The sequence below is a fragment of the Tachypleus tridentatus genome, chromosome 8 (assembly GCF_004210375.1).
Source record: "Tachypleus tridentatus isolate NWPU-2018 chromosome 8, ASM421037v1, whole genome shotgun sequence".
Classification (NCBI taxonomy): Eukaryota; Metazoa; Arthropoda; class Merostomata; order Xiphosura; family Limulidae; genus Tachypleus; species Tachypleus tridentatus.
This window is the reverse complement of record NC_134832.1, coordinates 36,725,515-36,751,800: the sequence shown is the minus strand read 5'-3', so window position 1 is coordinate 36,751,800 and position 26,286 is coordinate 36,725,515. Positions and strand designations below refer to the sequence as shown.

General features: G+C 34.5%; 1 protein-coding gene across 2 annotated transcripts in view; it reads right to left on the bottom strand.

Moving 5' to 3' along the window:
• The window catches only part of LOC143222183 (uncharacterized), a 67,880-nt gene that overhangs the window by 25,154 nt on the left and 16,440 nt on the right, over positions 1-26,286 (bottom strand). For both annotated transcript variants that reach the window (XM_076448263.1, XM_076448264.1), the window contains 2 exons: positions 4,326-4,496; positions 3,124-3,217 (listed from right to left, as the gene is read on the bottom strand). In XM_076448263.1, the coding sequence (XP_076304378.1) occupies positions 3,124-3,217; positions 4,326-4,496 (265 nt within the window). The remainder of the gene's footprint in view (positions 1-3,123; positions 3,218-4,325; positions 4,497-26,286) is intronic.

The window sequence follows — 26,286 nt, the reverse complement described above, 5'->3', positions numbered from 1 at the left end:
TCAATTGGTTATTCATGTCATATGTTAGAGGGACTGTTTCCAAAAAATGGAAAGAGGTGAATAGACCAGTGTTTGATTCAGTTCCTCAGCCATATATCAGCAAAATAATTTTTTTTTTTTTAACATTCTAGCTTATTGATATTAGTAATTTGTATTCTTAATTTGTGCAAAACTATACTTAGAATTTTGACATCACAAACATCTAATTTTAAAGTGCTACATTCAACATGCCATGTGACTCATTAAAATCTATATTGAGGAGTGTTATTGTAATATTTACTTTTAAATTAAGAAGTTAACTTATATATAATATTAAAGTTTGAATTATAATCTACAATTTGATTCTAAACTTATTGACATAAATTCATAAAATAGTAGTTCAATAAAATTTTGAATGCAAGTCAACAAATGAGATGACATGGCCTTTGACCCATCATTTACAGCAAAAGGTTAATAAATCAAATTTTAATATTAATGAAGGAAATACCTGAATAAATCCTTAATCTCCCCCTAGTATGAGAATTTGTTACTTTTATTCACTAAATCTTCTCATTTCTCTAATTTGCTTACCACCCCTCTCTGAAGTATGGACTTTAACATAAGTTACTCTTCATAATATTGGGAAAATGTAATTATATTAGCATTCAATCTTCTTTTTTTACACTAGAATACACTAGAAAATCAAATACACTTCCCATGCCTACCTGTCATGTTTTCTCTTTTACAAACAGTTGATAATTCTCCAAGTTTCATATTGCATTATTAAGTTTAAAAAAATGATTTTTTGTGTAGAAACAACTTGTAAGTTCTACTGAAAGCTTGTCAAATTGTGTAAAGACACATGTACCATAATGAGAGTTATAATATGGAACCTCTGATAGTTACTTTGTGGTTATAAGGTCAGTCATACTGAAAGGGTTAATTAAATCATAATACAAAGAACTGCTTACATTAAATGAATGGTTTCAAAAAACATGGAACCACTTGTTTATATTCATTCAATCAGAGCAAAATGATGCTTTCAAGTTTCTTTTAGAAAAACAGAGGTATTGCATACATGTGATATTTGTGATTTCCATACAAAGTAAATATTGTTGATTTAAATGCACAGATCAAAAGCATTGTAAGTTGCTTTTAGAAAGTTTAAAAGGTGTGTATATCCAAACAGATTTAAGAAGCAATTATGACTAACAAATATTGCTGCCAACTCATATTCACAGTAGTTTATAAAATATTTGGCCAGTTGCTTTACTTGAACTTTTTTATACAATGAGCATTTAAGGACAGCAAAGAAAGCATACACTGAATGCACACAGAAACCAAACACATCTACCACAATGAGATTTACTAAAAAAATCTGTTAATATGTAAGTAGCTTCAACAAACAATAAAATGTATCAACTCTCTCAGAACAAGGTTGGTCTACCTGACCACCTTTTAACTTGTTACAGTTTCCATATTACAACTTTTTATACAGAATATATACTTTAAGAATATTTGGCAGACTTTACAAGTCTTTAGTACACAAAAAAATCAAATTTCTTTAATGGAATGGAGTATTTTTGCTACAGTTGTCTTTGAAAAAAAAATTATACATGTTTTTCCTTTTTTTTTGTTACTACTCCAAATCCAAAGTGATATTCACGTTAATATTAAAAATGCTTTCTTTTGTCTCAAACACCTCAAATTTTATTTGCATAAACTCTATAAACACCTAAGTAAATTTAGCATTTCTCTCAGTAACTTTATATTTTATCTGTTATTTTATCTACCCTAATTACATACAAAATCGGCCAGTTTGACCAACAAAATGAAATAAATCCAACTTACCCTTTTTCTCATACTAGATTGACTTCAAACTACAACATGAATCTGTTTATCCTAAATAGCTTTAAACTTCTAACAATGTACATCCATTTATACTTAAATTTTGTTTTATTGCTCTTTGAACTTTGTTGAACTACTATTGCACCATTATAAGTTTTAAATTACTTGACAAATGTGCAACTCATATTACACTATCAAATTATGTAATACACAAACAACTTGTGAATATACTTTGTGAAAAATTTATTATTATAATTAATTTTCCCTAATATAACCTTAACTAGCTTAAAACAATTCCTATTTTTACATATTAATTACTATTTAGCAATTTAATTAGTAAATAATACACATGAAAAACAAGAAATCAAGTGCTTACCTGGGCCTTTTTTGTTGTCAACTGGCAATGACACTTAACTCTACTTTTTTTTTTATACTAATGATACCACTGTACTGAATAATTTTTTTTATTAATTACATAACACACCGAAAAAAATAAAATAGTAACATGCAAAAAGCAAACAATTTTTTGGCTTCCTAACTATGTGGCAAAAGCCATTACAAGTTAGTCAGTGTGTTTCCTGTAGGAATAAAGCCTGTACTGAAAGTGAAATTGACAATTCTCTTTGTAACCTTGACTTTGTAATGGTTATAAATAATATAGTATAAAATGTCAAAAAGAACCACTGATATTTTCTTAAAAAGAGGATATAACAAGTGGAAGTGGCAAAAGTGATGCGAATTTCTATTTTATGGCTCTGTAACCAAATATTTATGAAGGCTATAAAGATTATGCTTTGTTTGAGTGATGAAAACATTGTAATGAATGTCAAATTTCACACTTCTTGGAAGAGTGGTAAATAAATTAGAGAAAAAGCGATATCTAGAGAGCAAATTCATAATTCTCATACTAAGTAAAAATTCAGGATTTTTTTCAACTTCCTTATAAAATTAAGAACTTAAAACTTGTATTATATTAGAAATAATATTAGCTACATCTGATGCAAAATTCACTTGTATACCATAATAATAAAGCAGTTTAATCAAATTTTGATTACAACTCAATAAAAACCTCATGATACATGCAGAAAAAGATGGCTATGGAAAGACAGTTAAGGAGCTTTAAAACCAGAATTAAAATTATTTTTAAAATCTCGTAGAAAGGTTGCTTCTGGGATACAGTCAACATATCTACACAGAAATGGCAAAGAAAACAAGCTTTTGCATAATAAACATAAAATAAACAAAAATCTGTGAATAATTCTCATATTTGAATATATGACTACAAAATAAACCTACCTTTTCAAGACCTCTCATGAATTTGTCTGTTCGATGGTAATGCTTCTGTGGATTTGTCAATAATTCACACAATCTCTGAACAGTGAATGGTGCACTGTTAAAAACAATTCTTACTCAATACACTTTTAAGTTTGAAAAGGATATAAAGTTTTACAAATGTAACTTTAAGAATAATTTCAAAACCGTGTCATGCAAATACAGTTAAGAGTAAGAATTGTACAACCTGTGGAAGGCAGAGGTAACTGTTGAATTAAGGTAAGACCCACAAAAAAAAAAGATAAGGTTTATCAGATATAGATTTTAATCTTAAGCCTTATACATAGAATATAATTAACATTAGAAGTACATGTGGATGATCAAGCCTAAAATATCAAATACATAAACTACTATTCATTGCATGCAGCCAATTGTTAAACAGTTTCTCCTCATGAAATAACAAAAAGTTTTTCTCTATCTTAATTTATAAACCTGTGTTAGAACAAATTTCTTTTATTGCAGCTTATGGCTACATAATATTGTCTTTATTATAAGAGAAGTACTTGTTATTAAAGAGCTTCTGATCAAAAGTAATCCATCCATAGAAGACTAATAAAAACTAACTTGTAAACTAAAGATGTTGATCCTATATAATAAGCAGCTAATGAGTACTTAATATCATAAACTAAAAATAATAATGATTAGAATCCACTGAATTCTAGTTGGGTATCCTCACTATTAATAATACTTTTGGTTGTAATCCTACTTGTACACAGACATAATATAATAAGTCATAACAAATGCAAATAAATGTTGCTTGCAATAGAAGCAAGGCTTGCCAATGCAGTTTAATGTTTAGCCACAATTTGGACCCACTAGAATACTATGCCAGTGGTCTCCTGATTGTACAAAAATGAAATGTATGTAATGACATTTACTACTTAAACTACATGTGTCAAAAGAACAAGTTTGGTAAAATATCAGTCCATCATAGTAGTTTGCATTTGACAGTTCAAATGGAAAATGAGGCTCAGAGTCCCCTGTGTACTGCTTTCAAGGAAACATCACTGAAAAAAACATGTAATACCCAAAAAATTGAATCCTAAACCAAAATAAGTGGTAAATGAAAAATTTATACAAACAAGTAAACATGAATATAATCTGCAAGATATGTGAAACTACTGAAACGTACATTTCCCATTTGATAAATATCTTTATAAGCATACCTGTTGAAGCTATCCAAGATATCTAAAAGCCGTTTTCTCATGGTATCAAAATGAAAACCTTCAACATTTGGAAGTGGTGGTAGATCCTCTGTAGGATAAGCTTCATAAAAATCATCCATGACATTCTCTAACTTTCGTCGAAGCAGAGGTTTAAGCTTTGACCACGGAAACCTAAAAAAGAAATTTTACCATTTGTTAAAACATATTTCTAAAATTTTTTTTTCCTGCCTTATTCACTAATCTTTATTTTGGATAAAAGTTTGAAAATAAATGCATCTAAGGCTTCTGACAGCAAATTAAACCATTACAATAATGAAAAAAACAACAACTCATATTTTAGACATAAACTACCCCCCAATAGTTCACTCTGTAATCACTCTACAATCAGTTTAAATGAAGTTCATCCAGTGAAAGATGTAATAAGACTGGCAAAAATGTATCTAAATTTTTCAAAAGCTGATACTAAAGGTACAGACCAAGATTTTGTGTGCAGTTTCAGCATTTACAATGCCATATAAACTACAACCACAAGCCAAATATGAATAAAATCTTTATAGCATAAGATACCGTTCATATCAAGCATAGTGAAGGATGGGCATTCAGTGATCCATACTAAAAAACCAGTGGTTTAATAAACTGCTTTGGGAGATCTATCCGAAAGTTGGAATACCAAAATCTGGAATGCGATCTTGAATTAGGTTCTTGCAGTAAAGCTGAAAGAAGCAAATAAGTGCCACGATTAGCAACTTATAAAATCTTCATGATATTTGAGAAGGACTATTTTGGTGCTGACTGTGGTTAAGAATGAATCATGGATTTTCTCAATCTATTCACCCATTTGGTTCTCCCATATTAGGAATGTAAACAATTAATTTATCTGATTTTGCCAACTTCTATAATAGGTTGACCAAGTGTATTATCAATTATGCTGATGTTGAAGGCTCCTTTTATCTTTTTTTTCTCATATGTTATTCATACTCCATCATTTTTGTATTATTCTAACTTATGGTATGCTCTTCTTTAGTATGAGAAACTATTGAAAATATGTCAGAGTTACAGAATTTATTACTTTGCCAAATTCTCCTGTCTGTTGAAATCTACATTCACAAGGGTGCTGTAAATTTGGTTTCAACTGGGACTAAGTGGTTTTAGGGTGTACAAACTATGATCATATTGTGTTCTAGCTTCTGTATACTTTTTACTAGCACACCTTTACAGGGCAACTATTAGGCTCCCATAAATAATGTTGTTTTGGGATAGGATAAGTTTAAATACATATTTCTTGGCCAAATTGAGTTATTCTCAAAGTCATAAGTTATATGGGATGACTTGATAGTCAATTTGTTTCTTTACTAGAACTTTTTTCTTTTCTGAACTTGTAAAACATATGCCTTGTGTGCTTCTCTGACACCTTCATGATAACTCGGGCTTCTGAAATAAATAAAACAAAAATCAGTAAAAAATCATGATTGGTTGATTTTGTGTTTTATGGCATGAAGCAGCTAGGCTATCTGCACCAAATGTCCAGTAAAAAGGTAAAAATAAATTAAATGTAGTAAAATACCTAAAAGTTAATAAAGGTAAAACAAAACAGCATTGAAAAACAGAAAAAGCATAAAACAAATGCTGACACCTAGTCTACAATGTTAAGAGAGAAAGCAGAGTAAGAGAAGTTGTAAAGGACTTTCTCTAGCATAATGGTAAGACTAACAGGTAAGTACGAGAACCACCGTCAGTCACATAAAGTGGGCCTTTCCAGTCCTGGTTCCGGGTTATGTGTCATAACAGCCATTATCAAAAGGTAAAGTAATAAAAGTTTTAAAAGACATGTAGCAAAATCATAATAATAATTAGCCAAATGTCCGATAGAAAGGTAAAAGTTTGTTTGTTTGATTGTTTTCTAGAATTTCGCACAAAGCTACTCGAGGGCTATCTGTGCTACCCGTCCCTAATTTAGCAGTGTAAGACTAGAGGGAAGGCAGCTAGTCATCACCATCCACCACCAACTCTTGGGCAACTCTTTTACCAAAGAAAAGTGGGATTGACCGTCACATTATAACGCCCCCATGGCTGGGAGGCGAGCATGTTTAAGCGCAGCGGCGCAAACCCGCGACCCTCGGATTACGAGTCGCCCGCCTTACGCGCTTGGCCATGCCGGGCCTAAAGGTAAAAGTAAAGTAAATGAAGTAAAATACATAAAAAAAAATGAAGGTAAAAATAAAACAGCAATTAAAAACATAAAATGGCATAAAACCAATGTTGATATCCAGTCTACAAAGTTGTAAAGGACTTTCTGTAGCATAATGGTAATGATCATAACCCAGCAGGAAGACTAACAGGTGGTACAAGAACCACCACCAGTCACCTGAAGTTGGTCTTTCCAGTCCTGGTTCTGGGTTGTGTCATTATGGCCAGTACCAAATGGTAAAGTAACAAAAGTGTTAAAAGACATGCAGCAAAATTGTAATAACAACTCGCTAGGACGACTAACAGGTAGTTCAAATGGATAGTTCAAACAGCAGCGTTAGTCACCTGAAGTTGGCCTATCTAGTCCTGGTGTCGAGTTATTTAATGTTATGGCCATTTTCCAATTTCAAATTCAACTAGAGAGATTGAAACTCTTAAAAGGGAACCACAATTAAAAAGGTGTAATGAATAAATATCAAACACTTAAATGAAATTAAAAAGATTAATGGACATTAAAAAACTAAAAACTTAATCAAGGTGGACAGTGTCACCATCATCAATAACACTGTCCAATGTTATGGACAAACCTTGTGGCAGAAAATAGTGTCGTCACTGAGAGTTGTAACAATGGCAAGAAAGTAAAATGTGGCTGATAGTGATTTGAGTGTTACAGAAACTACACATTGGTGCAACAGTTCCAGATAAAAGAAAACGATGAGTTAAAAAAACTGTGACCAATGCGTAGTCTAGTTAGAACAACTTCCTCCTTCCGAACCTTACGGAAGCTAGACAGCCAAATCCCAATACAGGGTTTCATTTAGAAAAGCTTGTTGTCGCGTTGCTCACTCCAAGTGGACTGCCAGCTAACACGGAGCCGAGCCTTAAATACAGGACCATAGTCCATGTACGGAATAGGCATAGTGGTGATAGTGCCAGAGTAGATAGATTTAGCTGCCATGTCTGCAAGCTCGTTCCTGCGAATACCAATGTGGCCTGGTATCCAGAAAAACTGGATAGAAGTAGATGTTAATGAGAAATGGGCCAGTCGGTTTTGAATATCAGTGAGAACAGGGTGTGAGCCAACGTGAAGCGATTCCAGGGCCAGTAAAGAAGTAAGCGAGTCAGTATAAATAGTGCAGTTGGAGTACTGCGTAGCTTCAATATGATCCAGGGCAAGAGATGTGGTGTACAGTTCAGCAGTGAACACAGAAGCTGGGATTCTGCACGCAACCACTGAACCGCAACAAACCATGGCAGAGCCCACAGAGTTACCTGATTTGGAACCATCCATATAAATTGGAATGGAAAGCTTGTTCGAAAGATGTTCAGTAAATAAAAGACGGTACATCCAATCGGGAGTATCTGCCTTTCTCAGATGATTTAAAGAAAGATCACATTTGGGGACTGTAATAAGCCATGGTGGAATGGACTGACCAGTGGATTCTGCAATGTTATCCAAGGACAGACCCAATTCATCCAATTGTACCTGGATGTGAAAGCCAAAAGGAGCAACGGCAGATCGTCTGTTTTGAAAAAGTATGACCCACTGAGGAAGGAAAACACATCCCCAGGTGGGATGCTTTGGTAAGGAACGAAGTTTCGAAGAATATTGTAAAGACAGTTGCAAATGGCAAAGGTGCAGAGAAGGTTCATGAGATTCTACATATAAGCTTTGAACAGGGAAGGTGCAGAAAGCCCCAGTGCAGAGTCAAAGTACTTGATAATTAATGGGGTTCAGCATCTCTATGGCAGAGGGTCTGGCAGAGCCATAGACCATTGATCCATAGTCAGGTTTCGATCGAATAAGAGCACGATATATCTTTAACAAAGAACATCAATCCGCTCCCCAACCGGTGTTAGAGAGGACACGGAGGATGTTCAATGCTCTTGTGCATTTGACCCTTAGCTGCTTTAAGTGTGGTATAAAGGTCAGCTTATGGTCAAAGATAAGCCCTATCAATAGCAGCATTTCCCCAGAGGGGATGATGTCCATTCAAGTCCCCCAGGATTAGAAAGGGAGACAGCAACTGTTCAACGAGAGCATCAAGGTCTGATTGATCATACGTCTCTCCAGGGGACAGGTAGAAAGAACAAATAGTGGTGGTATGACCCAAGGAAACACGGATGGCTACGGCCTCCAAGGGTGTGTTGAGTGACAACCGTGCCACCCTTCCGTGTACTCGTCCATCACATAGCCTGTCATTTCTGTACAGAGAAAACTGCTGAAAGGTGACTGTATTGGTTGGTTTCAGAAATGTTTCTTGTAAGGAAAGACATACAGGATGGTTGAAAGCAATCAGTGTTTTGATGTCATGCAGATTAGAACGTAAACCTCGACAGTTCCATTGTATCAAGGTGGCCATTTTTAATGATGGGTGGGTGAAGTGGCTGGAGAACCCTTCTGTTTTTGACCACGTCTTTTTTCCTTACTGTCCTTCTTAGGAAGAGGTTTATCGACCTCCACGGATTGTGCCCTGGGTCGATTGGGCAGGTCTTTGTTGTTGGAAAGGGATTCCAGTGACTGAGGACACAAATGAATGATTGCTTTGCATCTTGGGGTGGGAGAAAAAATTGCATCTGAAGAAATGCCTGTATTTGAAACCAAAGGATGTGAATCTTGGGGTTTGTTGGAATGTATGGGAGGAACAGAGATGGGTGTAGAAGTTGATTCATCAACCTATTTAACCATGGAAAGCAAAAGGCTTTCCATATGTTTTGAAAATGATTCTCTTGGAGGCACAGAGAGATATGTCTGCACTCCCACTTTAGTTGTGGAACGAAGTGCAGCAGCATATGTCCGAGATAAAGTGGCAAACAGCAATTTCCGAGCCTCAGGATAACTAATGTTATGTCGTTTTCAAACGCTCCACCTCTTATTCCTCCAACCATTTTGGGCAAGAACAAAAGTAGGAAGGGTGAGAACCGTTGCAGTTGCCACAATGTGGGTTCGTGTCACACTCGTAAGCATCGTGGTCCTTGCCACCACAACGAGCACACATCAGGGAACCACGACATGACGTCTTTGAGTGGCCGAACTTCAGACATTGGAAACATTGGAGAGGGTTTGGAATGTACGGCCGTACCTTGCAATTTAGATAATTTGCCTTGATGGTGGCAGGTGCACATGGTGATGTAAATGTCAAAATGAGGATATTTGTCAGCAGTATAACTCCATCTTTGCGAGTGGAGATGCACCTCACTGCAGAAACTCAATGAGTGGAGAAACCAGTGAGAATCTCTGACTCAGAGACATTCTTCAAATTCCTCTCAACAATAACTCCTTGTGATAAATTCAAGGTAGCATGAGGGGTAACCTCAATAGGTACATCCCCAATTGTCTTTGAATTCAAGAGGAGTTCACTGTGTTGGGATGTGGATGTTTCAACCAATATATCTCCAGATCAAAGCTTCTTTATTGACTCTGGAGAGCCATCAAGTCCCTCTAGTCCCTTCTGAATAAAAAAGGGGGAACTTGCCCTAAAGGTTTTTCTAAAAGAGAATGTAATATATGAAAATGAGGTATATGTGTTACAGATGTTGAAGATTGCTGCTCAGTCTTCAAGACATGGTCATTTACCTATTGACTGTTTTTTCACTATGTTGTTTAATTTTTTTGTAGGAGGATCCATAGGAAAAAAGGAAAACTTCTGTACCCACTGACCCCATCCACCATGGAGCCCTACGAGGGGACACACTACAATGTCATGCAAGGACATTGCAGCAACGCCAGGGTTTTGTGAGCACTATACCCAAACACCAGCCTCAGACACAATGTCCACAACACCCATTGAGAACTTCCAACACTGGCACTTGGTTGACTCTAGCCCAAGTGGACTAACCGATTAAACCAAAGGCCGCCCATCTTCAGGAATTCAAGGCCAAAGTGGTGTGTTGGGGTTGGACCCCTCAACCACCAGGATCCTCTCCTCCCCTTCACAGGTCACCATGCACAGCAAACACGTGGGTGGATGTTTAGATCCCAGAGGAGGTAAACCAGAAAGAACAGAACCTTCCCTGGGAGGTCCCCTCACCACGTACAGGATTCCACACCAAGGGAAAAAAAAGTTCTACCAAAGCTATGCGAACCATTCAAGCAGTATATGGCAATGACATTCTAAATGTGAAGAAGTGTCAAAGATGGTCCAGTTAGTTTAGAACTGGTGGCTGCAGTGTGACAGATGTATCTAGCACTTGGAACCCTGTTGAGTTTGATAAAGACCTGCTTCCAGCAATGCTTGAGGAAGATTGTGCTGTGCCTGTTGAACAATTAGCTCAAAAACTCAGTTCATCTCCTTCCACTGTCCATCAACATTTGCAACAACTTAGTAGAGTTTCAAAATTGGGAAAATGGATATCACATTGTCAACAGATACTTTGAGAGAATGGGTAGACATCTGCACATTTCTTCACTCTCATACCTTCAAGCTTCATTTTTGAACTGCCTAGTGACTGAAGATGAGAAATGGGTAATCTATCAAACTATCAAGTACTGCCAACACTGTGTCAGTGCAGGAGAACCAGCTACACCAAGCCAAAAGCAAATCTGCACCTTAGAAAGGTTTTGCTTAGAGATTGGTGGGATAACAGTGATGTAATACAGAGTTGTTAAAATCAAAAACAGTTTTGAAAATCTTGTTATACTGGAAAAATAGCATAGCCATCTATTTATTTGGGTGTATGACCAAAATAATAAATACACTGTGCCAGGCACCATATACAAAAATCTATATTAAAAAAAAAAAAAAAATTCACATTTGGGGTATTCAAGTTCAAAAAAAATTAGAAAAATAACTATGGTACATGCAACATCCAATTCTATATAACAGAACACAATTTTAAATAAAAGGTACTCTCCTCACAGCAAAAATACAACTTTTACTAGGACTGTACATGAGGGTTTGATTATATCTTTACTGATGTAATTTTTATGTGTAGTACCAAAAATACTGGAGTTCTTAAAAATTCATTTTTCTCAATAAACAGTACCACTTTTAATATATAAAAATATTATTGTTTATATCACCAAAATTTATAAAAATATTGAGCTCTGTACATTGAATCATTTTGATATGAGTTGAATAAAACTAAACAGCACAATCCAAACACTTTTCTAGTGCAATACTTCCCAGGCAAAAACATTTTTTAGAAAAATTTTAATTTTTTTACACTTTTTAATATTGAGATATGAATACTATGATTACTAATCAGAAACACAAAAAGCCATTCTCAGGTTAGCATTTCTGCTAGGAGCTATAGAGAAATCTTGAATGTGACTGAACAGTGTAAAAATGACGTAATAATAGAACAAACATAGAAGAGTGAATTGTTTTTTACTGGTTTATTTAAATGTTCTTTTACTTACTTCCATTTGCAAATTGTGAAAGTATTTGTGTGCTTAACTATAATTGTTTGAAAGCTACAGAAGTTTTCTTCAATGAGAAGAAATCATATACTAAAAACTAACATGGCAGTAACTTAGGTTTTATATCTAACAAGCCCTGAAGGGTCTAGAGACAACTGGGGCACTCAAAAATTATTTTCTCTTCAGCCTCACATATCACTAAGATTTTAATACCACTGGGGAGTGATTAGTTTTAAAAATTCTATGGTAGGTATGCTACATACCAATAGTCATACTAGCATTAGGTTGTTTGTTTGTTTTTTTATAGATATGTAAAAAAATGGGTTTTAAGGATTAAGTCCTATCCAGGTGGGTAAAGTTCTATCTAGCTAAACTGCCACTGTAGCATATTAGGAAAAGCCAAAAGGAGTGCAACATACCAAATACATCATATTGATTTGGTTTGTTTAGAATTTTGTGCAAAGCTACATGAGGAGGATCTGCACTAGCCGTCTCTAATTTAGCCAAATCTTGAGCCACTCTTTTACCAGTGAATAGTGAAACTGACCATCGCATTATAACACCCCCAAAGCTGAAAGGGCGAGCATGTTTGGTGTGACGGGGATTTGAACCCATGACCCTCAGATTACAAGTCGAGTGTCTTAACCACCTGGCCCTGCCAGGCCAAATACATCATATAATTGGAGATATAGCAAGCTTATACAGTTTAGAGGCAAGATAAATGGATAACATGGTAGACATTCAAAAACATTTTGATGACTTTATCCAACATGATTATAGTTGTCCTATTTAAATACTTTACATAAATAACCTGGCTGAGTGGCTATTTAATTATTTCTAACAGCAATCATGATGTGTTTTAAATGAAACACTAGTACACTAGTAACCTTATTATCAACAGTGAAACCTTTTTTTACTACTTAATTATCAGTTCATTTGAATTACAAAAATCAGTATGGCATAACTATATTTTTAAAACAAGCACACTGTAGTATTTAGCCAATATTATAAATTCTGTCACTAAGTTGGAAATGTCCAGTTTATTCTTTAAAAAGAACGCTTCAATTTTGGTAGTGCAAAATGGTGTATAAAAAGATATATTAATAGTAGAAGTAAATAACCTTAAAACACCAAAACATACATCTTCTTAATCAGAAATGCAATGTTTGACTTTACGGCTTCTTTTGGAAAACTTCACTAAAACACAAACCATAAATAATAGTACAAAATGTTGAACTATATGTTACAGTTTGTGTTTAAGTTGAATGCTCCTTCAGAAGCCATAAAGCAAAACACCGTGTTCAATTAAAGAAAAATAATCTTCAGGGAAAATGTATCATATGAAATCAAGAAAAATTTGAAGGGGGAGGTAGGGTAGAAGACATGAACTAATCAATTAACTGATTAGCAAATACAAGTCTTATTTATAGACAAAACCTCTGAAATGGTTTGCCCAATGATATGGGAGGCATAATTAAATTATTTAAACTTTTGTTTCAAGGATCCTACATTTACTTTTGATTCACTGATCTGGTTGTTCTTTTCATAATGGTAACTATTCCCCATCAACACACCTATTCAAGCACTTGTAAGTAGTGAAATTATAAGCATACCCCAAAATCATTAGACCAGCTGTTGCAAAAGTTAATAACTGTAAACCACATAATCTACGAACAATTTTATGTTATGTTGCTGTATGGGGCCGTGTATTATCCTGGTGTAACACAACACCTTTACGACTAATCAAAGCAGGCCTCTTTTTTTCAGTGTGACATTCAAGCACTCTAACTGTTGACATTAGAAGTCTGATGTAATCGTTACATTGAGTGGCAGCAACTCAAAGTGGATCACACCAACAACATCTTTTCTAACACTTAACAAGACTTTCCTAGGGTGGAAGTCCATTTTGGGCTGTGCTTTAGCCACTTTACATGTACTGAGCCAATGTCTGTGGCACTTAATATTTTTGTAATATATCTATTTTTCATCTCCAGTCACTAACCTGTCCAAAAAAGGTCAGTTACATTTATTTTGCAGAGACGTGCAAATGTCCACTTTTGCTCTAAAGTTGGCTTCTGTCAAATCATGGGGGAGACCCCTTTTCCAAGTTTTGACACCTTCCCAAGCAGATGATAGCAAGTTGTTGAATGGGTTGAATTAAGCTTCTGTACTAGTTCTTCAACTGTTACAGCACAATCTTCATCAAGTGCAGCCAGCAGCAAGTCATCATTAAACTCAACAGGACAACCTGAATGTGGTGCATCACTTAAGCTGTAAGTCACCTGATCTGAACTTCTGAAACCACCTTCGACATTTTATTTCATTGAGAGACTCTGCACCTTTAATACCTTGAAAGTTTCATGTGGTTTCTGCTGCACTATTGCCTTTTTGAAACTCATAAATGTGCCTAATGTGCTCCTCAGATACATCCATCTTCATAAGGGTTTATTTGATTAATGGTCTGAAAAAGTGGAGTTGAGCTAGCTTCTTTTATTTGTCTGAACATGTTTATACATGCCCTACTACATATTTTAGTCATTAAAGCCTTCTGCAAAGGTAGAAATGATGGTGCACTTTCTGTATTAAATTTCTGGACATCACTTATGGGATGACCTGATAATTTTCCAGTTTTGTTGTCTACATTTCACTTTATACTTTCAGTACATAAACTAACAACAATAATAGGTTACGCTTTTGTTACTAATCAACAACATAAAAGCCACTGTTGGAACCTAGTGTTAAGAAAACATGCTGGCTTTTCTATATAATTTGTTAATCTAACCTATTTTGACCAATAATTATTCTATGAATAAACTATAAATTAATTTTATGAATGACCTCAATTGTGATTAGCTCACAAAATAATTTAGACATTTGACTGCCTCAACTGCATGTTTCTGACTGTTGATTTCACAAAATTTATTTATTTCAATTAGCTATGACATGTGAGATTAAGGTATACTATGGGGTGGGGGTGGGAATACTTGTCCAGTAATTTTGGCAAACTTTATGCTCGTTCCTGTAATAATAAATCAAACAAGATCCAACAAGATAAGTTAAAATTGTAACCTAAGCTTTCTACAGATGAAATGTGGTTGGTTTTAGTCACCATAATCAGACACTCAGTCAAGTGCTTTGCAATATATGCATTCCTCTATAATCACATCCATATAGTTTTCATAATCCAAAAATACTACTCACATCTACTTGCACAACAATTATGCACTACCTAGGTTTCAGTCTCTTGATTGAATGATCTTGTACTTTTTAATATTGTATTCTTTTCAAAACCACACATCCAATTCCCTAAAGCTATCAAGATTCCTTTACTTCAAACAACATTCTTTTCAGTATCAGCTTTCTCATGAACTTTATATATTTTTATAAATCTTTTGAATTTTGATAATTAAAAATCCATTTTTTTCTATTAATAACAATTTCATAAATATGAGAAAGTAAACGGCCCTAGATATAACTCTGAAAAACTAGCTATTCCTACCCAATTAGTAAGTTGGCTATTTATTAATCTTTGTAGAACTCTAACAGTTTCAACTTTGGTACAATACTTTATCAGACTTTCTGAAATTCAAGATAATATCAAAGACTCATTCTGTTATCATGTCAATTGTGACTACCAAATAAGAAAATAATGGGGAATTTTTCATTATAATGGTCACAACTACTGAGGCTCCTCAAGGTTTACTGTTTTTATCGCCTGTGTAAAGTATTAGTAGAGAAATAACTGTTACAAAATATACATACATTTTCTGACAAAGTGGCTAAGTGTATTGTATGCATTTATTTACTGAAAAGTGTGGAGCTTTTCATTTAGGATTCGGGAATGTAAAACAAATAAAAAATAAAGCTTACCTGTTGTGTGAGGAGTGCATCTATATTAAGGAGAAGTAAATACAGTGGTAGGTGTTCAAATAATTCAGGCTATAGGAAATAGAGACAACTGTATTCTGGGTCTCTATGCAAAATTATGTGTACAAGAATATGATTATTACTGTCATGTTATAACATTCTCACAGTAAACCTTTAATGATGATTCTCAATTCTTTACTTAACACCTCTCACAAGATTAGTTAGAATTCCAAAAGCATCCAAAGGACACTATTACAAATGAGAGATTCAGATCTGAAGAAGGAATTCTCACTCCTTATGAGCCAGGCATACTCTTCATCTAACTGTGGAATGTGCAAGATAAAAGGGCAAAAATGAGGAGCACATCTAAGTAGGAAAAAATGTGGCAGGAAAGTAATCTTAATCACACTGCAACTCAATTCTACAATGAGAAAGGTGGGTAAACAAAGGATGTGCCCCTAAGTGTAGAGTAGCAAACCATACTTGGTAAGTCAACTACATCTAAAACCTGCCCACAGGGTACTGACATCAATACAAGGATTGGAAAAGGATTATATTGTCTTCACCTCAAACCAGGAATCACTCTAATTACTGGATATGACATGCAGATTAGTTCTGAGCTATCAATCCAAGAACTTGTCATCTAGTATCAAAATGATGTATATCACATACAATCAACTTCCCCATCCATGAAACAGGCTGGGACTATCCAAATGGCACTAAAGCCCCTGTGAGAAGAGAGGACAAGGAATAACTAAGGACAAAACAGGAACAATACTATGTAATACTGCTGTGATCCACAACACAGACAGAGGAAATCAAGATAAGGAGATAACCTGAAACTTGTGTGAAGACTTACACTGATCAGTTTACTTTAAATCCAAAACCCTCCAGTGGTATGCTAAGGGCTCTCAATCAAATGGATGAATTGCATTCTGAAATCTCACTCCACCGTCATTGGTTATTGCAAACAGGATATCACCTCATCTACACCTGCAAAAACCACTACTCTACTCTCTAACTGAATGGTTATTGTATGGAACTCCTTCCCCAGGATACCTCAGCAGCTTGGAACTGAAAATTAGTAAGGACTCTCATACTTCTATCTTTGCAAAAAGGCTGAAAATATGGTGGAGTTGAGAGGAACATCATCACCCGAAAGAGTGCAGTGGGTAAACATGAAACTATTTTGAAAAGCAGACTGTACTGAGTTATTCACTCCAGACATGGTATGAATGGGCAGAAATCCCCTTCTGCTTTACCCCTGCAGCTCATGGGTGGTACAGTCTGGGAATAGCATATTTATGAAGCAAAATATCATATGTGATAATCAGTGATGTCGAAAAAACCCACTTGTAGAGAAATATATATGCAAAAACGGCTCTCAACCCAAATGAGCCGTTTTTGCATATATAAAATATCATAAGATCATAAATATACATGGATGTTGTGGAACACCTCATCTCAACAATGAGTGTGCAAAGCCATGGAAGATAAACCATGAGTCACATTGCTAGTCAATATGGATTTTGAGTTAAAGAACACTTGGTCAGGTGCCATTCAACAAAGGTACAGTTAGATAAAGAACTAGAAAAAAGATCCCTGAAGAAAGGAAAGTATGAATAAAAACAATTATAGTCATACCAAAGTCTGAAGAATGGCAACAGGTGGTGGTAGACAAAACCCCAGCAAATCTATGATATGAACCCAAGCAATGATGAAACCACGATGTGATGAAGATGGTAGGAGATGAAAATAATGGATGTGATCCACATGCCTGATTGCAGAATCTCTTCAACTGAACAACAAAGAGAAGAATCAAGAGAGAAAGTGAAGTGTTAGGTCTGATGGGAGGACACCTAGAATAAATTCCAGGAAGAAGACAGAAACAAAAGACAGACCCAACTGGTAAGAGTATAAAGTGAAAGATCTTGAAGGGAGGAAGACTGCCAGGGAATAAAGAGTTGGGAACGTGTACCCTGGAACAAAGCAGTACAAGCAATATAATCAGGCCTGACCAGTTAGAGAAGCTTATCTGGATCTGGTAAGGGATAAATATAGGAAATGGAAAACAGGAGAACAGGAGGAATCACCCTCCCAACCTGCTAAGGTCATTACAAGAAAGAAACAATCTGTATAAAGAAGATAGGTAGGATGGTAAACGGAAGGTTAAAAGTCAATGGCAAACAAAAACTTGATCATCAATGTTCACACGCTAGGAGAAAAAGAAAATATGTTTTAAGGTAAACATGAAACATTGAACACAGGGAAAGTGGTTCAAACAGAAGTGAAGTTAGGGAACAGAAGATCATATTAACATCCCAATCCAGAAGAGTAGGTCATTTGGGAGGGTTTGGTTTGTTTTGAATTTCGTGCAAAGCTACTCAAGGGCTATCTGTACTACCTGGGAGGATGATGTATTTGGAAGGAATGCATGAGTATGGTAACGACAAGGGAAGTAAAAACTGTATGGTTTAAGAAAAATCAAGGGTATGGGATTGAACTGCCCAATGTCCTAAAAGTGATTTCTAAAGAGAGCCTCAGATTGCAAATACATGGAAGAAAGATACTATAATAGATTGGTAAGGGTAAGATACAAGCAAGAATATTGGGCATGGGTAACACTGTTAGATCATTTGGGAGCTGTCCTCAAATAATCAATAAGAAACCTAACAGCTGATAGTAGCATGATGGTAGGAAAGTGTGAACTGATCTGAAGTCTGTTGTGGGTCTGGCATGCTAATCTTCTTGCTTAATTGCTAGGCAAAGTAATCAGCTTGAACTTGATTATCAGATGAGGGAGGAAGGACCCAAAAAGGGGTTGGAAAGATTGTTCATGCAATGAGGAAAAACAAGGTGCATAAGAAATAGAGAAAAAGGATAGCATGTCACAAATCTGAAACACAAAATCCATAAAGACCATATCAGACTTAGTAGACAAATCAGGTTGAGAACTTGAAGGAAGACAAAATATGGTGATAGAAAAAGAAAATCAAAGTCCTCTTCTACCTGCACAGGTAGAACCTGTTCTTGAGGAGTCTGAGCAATATCCAGGAACAAATATTGTCCCATGCAAAATTTGATCTCCTGAAGTATAAAAGCAGATAAATCCACCATCAGGCTGCCAAAAACTGAGGCATGACAAAATACATTAGTTGGTAGTGAAACCTCCAAAGAGTTAACATTAACTTCAGAATTTATTGCACAGAAAGTTTCAACAAATTTGAATGCAGAAAATAAACTGACTAGAATTAACTGATACATATTAATAGAAAAAAAAACAGGCTAAACAAAAGCAAATTAATTTAAAAAAACAATCACTTCATGAGGAAACAAAGTCAAACATGAACTACCAAATAAACAAAAGAGAATCTCTGAAACCAAGTAATGCCAAACAAGAAGAGAAGTTAACCCTTTTGCAATGGGCTTTTGATAAAAAGTGTAACTTTATAAAACTTGGTACACTTTTAGTAAAGATAACAAGCTTTTTTGTACACAATCAGAATTTTATAATGAAATATTTTTACTACAGATTTTTTTGTGAAAATAATCTGGTTTGTTACTAGTCTTAATGCAAAGTAATTTCATGTTATTATTAAAAAAACTATTCTTTTCATCCCCAAAATCTCAAATATTACTTGTGATATCTCTAAAACCTCGTAAATACTCTTCAACTGTTAGTTTTCAGCAAGACTTTGTTATTTTTCATACTCTATGTGGCATCTGTCACTTCACAAACCTTGTAACTATCATAAAAAAATTAGAAAATAAATATAAATAATGCTCTTTTCATGCTAGAATGACTACTTATTGTGACATGAAAATTCAAATGTTAATTATAAGTAACTTAAGTCTCATAATACTATATATGAACTATATACACACACACACACTAATATAATAAAAGTAATAAATATATACTTTTACTACTTTTATTATATTAACCTTCCAATCATGCCTACCAAACATTACATAACTTGCACTGATGGTCAACTATCCAGTGAAATAAAACTGACTGTTAATCTTCCCTGTCTTGACTGTGTTTTAATGGACTAATATTTTGTAATGTACAGTCACATTTCAATTACTATACATTATGTACATGTATATGGATTGTTACTATTTAGAAATAAATTATTAAGCTTATTTTTCTTAAAGTATAGAACAATAAATTAAGAAGTAAAGCAAACAATTATCTCTTCTAACTATAACTTTTGTAGTCGGCTGTTGCTGGATATAGGTTGCTAAGCCTTTTAAAATTTTACATGTGGAGTATATCAATTTTTATTTTTAAGGTTTTATGTATTCAGTTGAATAACCAAAACATCATGAATTACTATATTGATACCACAGAATTCCACTATAATTTATTAAGCTTACCAACTAAAATTTATCTAGGTTTTGTTAAAATATGAAACTTTGAGCAGATTAAAGACAACCTACCACACTGAAATCTTGGATCAAAAGAATGTGGAAGCTGTATCAAAGATTAAAAATGGTGCAGAAACAACTCTGAAAACATTCTGAGCTGTTGAATGGTTATTCAAAAGTCATATTGAAGAAAGTGTACATAAGGAACCATTTTGATTCAGTACATAAGCCATATCTCAGCAAAATACAAAGATATGAGGTTCTTATTTTATATTCTAAATTGTTAATATTAGTAATTTGAGTTTCCAATTTGTACAAAACTATAGATGTAGTATTCTGGCATCATAAACGTCTAAACAGTGCTGCATTCAACATATCACATAATTCACTAAAACCTATATTTAGGTGTGTTCTTTTAATATTTACTTTTAAATTAAGAAATTAACTTATGTGTGACATAAGTTCATAAAATACTAGTTCAATAAAATTTTGAATGCAAGCTAAAGGGATAAATGAACATAGAAGGAGTAAATGCATCATGAGCATGTCATGCTCCTATTGATGAAGAGATGATGCATAATGATTTGCATGAAAAACATCTTTAAATCTTGCAATTCCAACAGAACAGAATACAACACTCATTGCCTGCATAAAGAAAAAGTTTGTACACAGAGAGCAGCACTGAATGAGACTAGATAATCTTGTGAGAGGGTAAGTACCAAATCAGAATGGTCTTTTATCAACATTCTATATTAACATGTACCACAAAAAGTAATTGTTACCATACTTTTTCCTATTTCCAAAATCCTAGACATCAGTAGAGAATAAGCAAATGCTTTTAGTTTTACTCATTCAGTGCTACCTTACAGTTGGTTGATTGACATTTATTGGTGCAAAGCCACTAGACTATCTGTGCCAAACAAGTCGAAACAAAATGTCCAAAATTTGGATAAATGTTTAAATAGGATTTAAAAGGCCATTAGACCGTAAAAAGTTAAAAACACAAGGAAGTTGAACAGTGTCACTATCACCAACAACACTATTCAATATATATGCAAAAACGGCTCGTTTGGGTTGAGAAAATATTTTACATAGAAGAGCGAACAACGTTTCAACCTTCTATGTAAAATATTTTCTCAACCCAAACGAGCCGTTTTTGCATATAAATTTCTCAACAAGTGGGTTTCTCGACATCACTGACTATTCAATATAGAAATGTCTAAAATGGTGCTGTTGGTCATAACTGTAATGAAAACATGACAGTAAAATGTGGGCTACTGTAACTTAAGTGTCACAAAGGCCATACATCTGTAGATCAGTCCCAGATAAAAGAGAATGATGAGTAGCCTGGTTAGGATGACTTCCTTCTAATCCATATGAAAACAAGATGGCTAAAGAAAAATAGAAGTTTTGGTCTGGAAAAGCTTATGATGTTGCTCACTCCAACTCGACTGCCAACAAGCAAAAAGCTGGATTTCAGTACAGGGCTGTAGTCCATATATGGGACAGGCACAGCTGTGACAGCACCATAGCAGATAGACTTACCCACAGTGTCCAAGTATCCAGAAAAACTAGATACAGATACAAGATAGAGGAAAATGGGCCAGTCATTTCAGAACAATGTGGAAACTAATGCTAAGTGATTCCAGAGCCAGCGAAAGTTAAGAAAGTTGGTGTAAGTAGTACAAGCTGTGTACTGTATAGCTTCTATGTGATCTAAGGACTTGGCAGCACTTTAGAGAAGATCCTGTGAGCAACCACCAAGTCATGACAAACCATAGCAGATCAACAGAGTCACCTGATTTCAAAAGTGGTAGAATGATTTGTAAGATGTTTGACAAAGAGAAGGCAGTACTTCCAATCTGAGAGAATCTTCATTCCTCAGATGACTCAAAGATCATAGGTGGGTATAGTAATATAATAAGCCTACTTAGGAATAAGCATAGTCCATTGAAGAAGGGAGACACAACATCAGGTGGGATGCCATGGTAAGGATCAGTGTTTAATGGCATACTACAAAGAAAGTTGCAAATGGAGGAGGAGAGGAAGTTTGTGGGACTCAGTGGACTGGAGGAGTTCAAAAAGCTCCTATGCAGAGCCAAAGCCCCATCTTTAAGCCTGAGGTCTTGACATAACCACAGATCAGAGACCTACAGTACAGTTTGGTGCAAATGAGAGCATAATAGTGAGATAATTAGGAGAAATTTTGAGATCCTCCCTAGGTTTAGAGAAAGGGAGGACAATATCCTGCTACCAAGTATCAGGAAAAACATTCTCCTGCAAGATCCAGTTAAAAACCTACAAGAACAGCAAAAGAGGCAGGAGAGAGAGATGGCACAGTATTTTATAGTGAACATCATCAGGTCTGACCAGTGTATTGCTAGACCAATAAAGAGCAAGATTGAGTTCCACCAGTGTAAAGAGGCAATTACAGTCATAGAGATGATTAGCTCTATAGGAAAGAGGCAATCACTTTGCCCAAAACTTGATGACCAAAAAGGCAGGAAAAAAAACTCTCATGGAGAGTATCAGTGATGTTCTTGACATCAGAACTTATTAGCTACTGGAAAGCAAGATTGATAGGGGATGGTAAGTATACTTCCTAATGACCTTCCGAATCTTGTCCTATATGATTTTCGAACTAGTGCTAGAAGAGATGCTTGTTGTGAACTTAAGCCAAAATTCGTTTTGGCTTTGATGTCTAACCCACCATGCTTGGAAAGCAATATCATTCGAAAGAGTGATATACCCATGACAGATATCTCAGGTCTGTTTCCGAGTCTTCCATGCCTCTAAGCAGTTAGGACTGCACCATAGATAAGGATACCATGGAAAACAGATTTTACGAATAGGTTAACCAACTGCCTATACAACACAGTCAGTCACTGCTACAATGCAGTCATTTATCAATGGCAGACAAATGATGGCAAGATCAAGTTCTGAGACAGTAGTGAAAGAGAGCCACTTGGGTCAGGTGCATAAATCATAGCCAATCCTCCTCAAAACAACAGGAAAATGATCACTTCCATGTCAGTCACTATCAATCCTTCAAGAAAAGCGAGAGAAGAGTGAAATGAAACAGACAGAGACCACTGGCAGTAAAAGACTGTCTAGATGCATGAAAATAAGTATAAGAACCAGTACTGAAAAAAGAAAGTTTGTGATCCAAGAGCATATGCTCTACAGAATGACCCCTTTCATCAATATCAGCATCACCTCAGAGGGGATTGTGTCCATTAATGTCCAGGATTATAGAGGGAGATAGCAACTGTTCAACATGAGCATCAAAGTCTCATTGATCATAAGTCTCTTCAGGAAACAGGTAGAGAGAACAAACAGTGATGGTGTTACTCAAACAAATATGAATCTCTATAGTCTCCTAGGGTGTGTCAAGTGGCAAAAATAGGAACTCCAAGCACAAGTCCATCACACAACCTGTCATTCTGGTACAAGGAAAACTGTCAAAAGGTGATTGTAATGGTAGTTTTCAGGAACATTTCTTGTAAAGAAAGACACACAGGATGATAGATATCAATCAAAGCCTCAATATCATCAACTTTAGAACAGAAACCTTGACACTTCCATTGTATCAAAGAGGCCATTTTTACATAGGTGGAGCAGAACTGGGCAGAGAACTTGTCAGTTTACAGCCATAACAGGAGGTATGTCAACTTCCATGGATTCTACCCTGGGGCAAGTTGTCAGGTCTGTCAGTAGATGTAAATTTCAGTGACTGGGGAGCACAAAAATAACAGTTCTAAATTTCGAGGCTTAAGAAAGTAGACCTCAGCTGATGCCAGAATCCAGGGCTGAAGGAGGTGGAATCAGGCAGTCAAGGAAAAGAATGTTGGAAAAGTGGAAACAGATGCAGTATTAGACAGACTTATCTACTCAATTATCCACATACTGTTTTAAGAAAGACACTGCTGGAGGCATGGAAAGATCTGTCTGTATGCTGCTTTAACAGTGGAGCTATTTTACAGAAACCTGTTAGAGGATTCAAAATAATAGGCAGTACTTAGGAAATTACTCTTCAAGTCTATAAAATAGTTGTTTAATCTACAAATTTTGGTTTTTCATTTGGAAAATTCTATTAAACAATTTTAATTAAAATGTTTCAGTGAAAACATCTGCAACATTAACATTTAGCTAAACAGGTGTTATATGTCTGAATAAACAGCAACAAAAGTGAACAGAAATGTTTATATGTATCCATATACACAATACAAAGAGAAAAAGAAGCCATAAAGTAGTTGCACAGTCCAAGTAAAGACAGCAACTTTACAGAATGCAATGTTCTGAATCACAACATAAAGTTTCTCTACAATACTTAAATAATTCTCAAAAAATGAAAAGTACAAAGCTCTTATGCAGAATAAAAATTATAAATAGCACAAACTTTCAGTAAAATTATTTCCAACTCCACTTAATATGATGTAAAACACAGAAAAACATTAAAATTGCTGACATTTTAATTACATGGTTTACATTCATAAGAACTTTAGCTGTTAAAGAAAGATGTTCAATTTTTCTAGATTTTTCAAATTTCCAGTGACTATCAGTAATTTGATTTAAAAAAAGTTTTACAATTAACAAAAAGAAACAGTAAAAAAACTTTTGAATTTGTTGACCAATTCATAGGAATTTTAAAATACTATACATTATTTCCTTTTATGACAATACCTATGCAATGACCGAGTTACAAATTCTAGGAATGTCTGTAAATATTATATCAAAAAAATTTTAATTTCTTGTTATTCTTCTTATTTTTCATTACATAACTAAAAAAATCAAGGTGTCAAACAATTTCCTTAAGGCAACAGTCTCAAATGGAATATCTATTTTTGTATTATTATTAATAATTAGTAGTAATTAAAAATCACAATTTTTGTATAAGCGAAATTATCATTATCCCTTGAAGTTGGCTTTCTTAAAGAAATTTATTGTTCTTTTAAAAACCATATGTAAAGAATGAAACAGGAATCACAAGCTAATAATAGATGAACAATAAATATTATAGTTGGAACCTGATTGTATTAAGAACTTGGCTGTAAGTATAATCTTCCTGTGTCTATTGAAACACTGTATTAAAAAACAAATAGAAAAACTTTTCAAAATGAAAGTAAATGTAGGGGTGACCAAAATCAATCCTTCAAAACCACTGCAAACAAGATAGTAGAAATGCTATTTGAAATTTAACTTCAAAAAAGGAATAAAATTCTTATGAAGGTCTAGAAAGCAAACAGAGATTTGGAAGGTCTTTAATTTTTATGAAGTGAAAATGCAGTAATATGTGGCCTAACAATGGATCGTACCATTGCTCCATGAAACACAGTAAAAATGTAAAACTGGTACTGACAGATTTTACATGTGGGCTACAATTTTTATAGTAGGTATTGTGATTTGTTGGTATTAAATTTCAATAACCAACAAACAGCACACTGTCCATTTGTTTTAAAATAATACCTTATAACATAACAAACATATATAAATTTGGTTACACTGTTGGTTACTAGTTTTATCCAGAACTTCAAATAATTGTTCAGTTGGTTCAGTTACTTTACAATGCAACTGAAAAGACAAATTATTTCTTCTCTACTATTATTATAATACAGTCTGCCATAATTTCACTTTAGATATACCACTATAGATTCTTTTTGGCTACACTCAAAATATGCAGTCTTGATCTAACTATCAATCCCCATTTTCAAAGCATACTTATACCCCCAAAAAATGTCTAGAACATTCCACAAGCTACTGCAACAACACTCAATTAATACAACAGGAAAACTCTAAAAGTTCTAGTAATATAACACAATGATATAACAATAGCAAATTAACAACTATTGAATTACATAATGTATAATTCATAAACAGTTGTGTAAACAAACTTATGATAAACTTTCATTTTCAAAATAATTAAATTTAACACTTGTTCTATATAAAAGATCTAAATCATAACACATTAAACTTAAAACAGAAATAGTCATGTATTTCTAACATGTATTTTATTGTCAAGTTCTTCTAATCTTCTTAGAGTGGGTTAGGAAAATGTTCTTCCTTTCCCAAAAACTGTCATTTATGGAAGGACACTGTTTTGAAATATAAGTAAAGAAACAACCAAACCTCTAATTTTATAGCACATAAAAATGCATTAGCTTCACTTTCTTTATC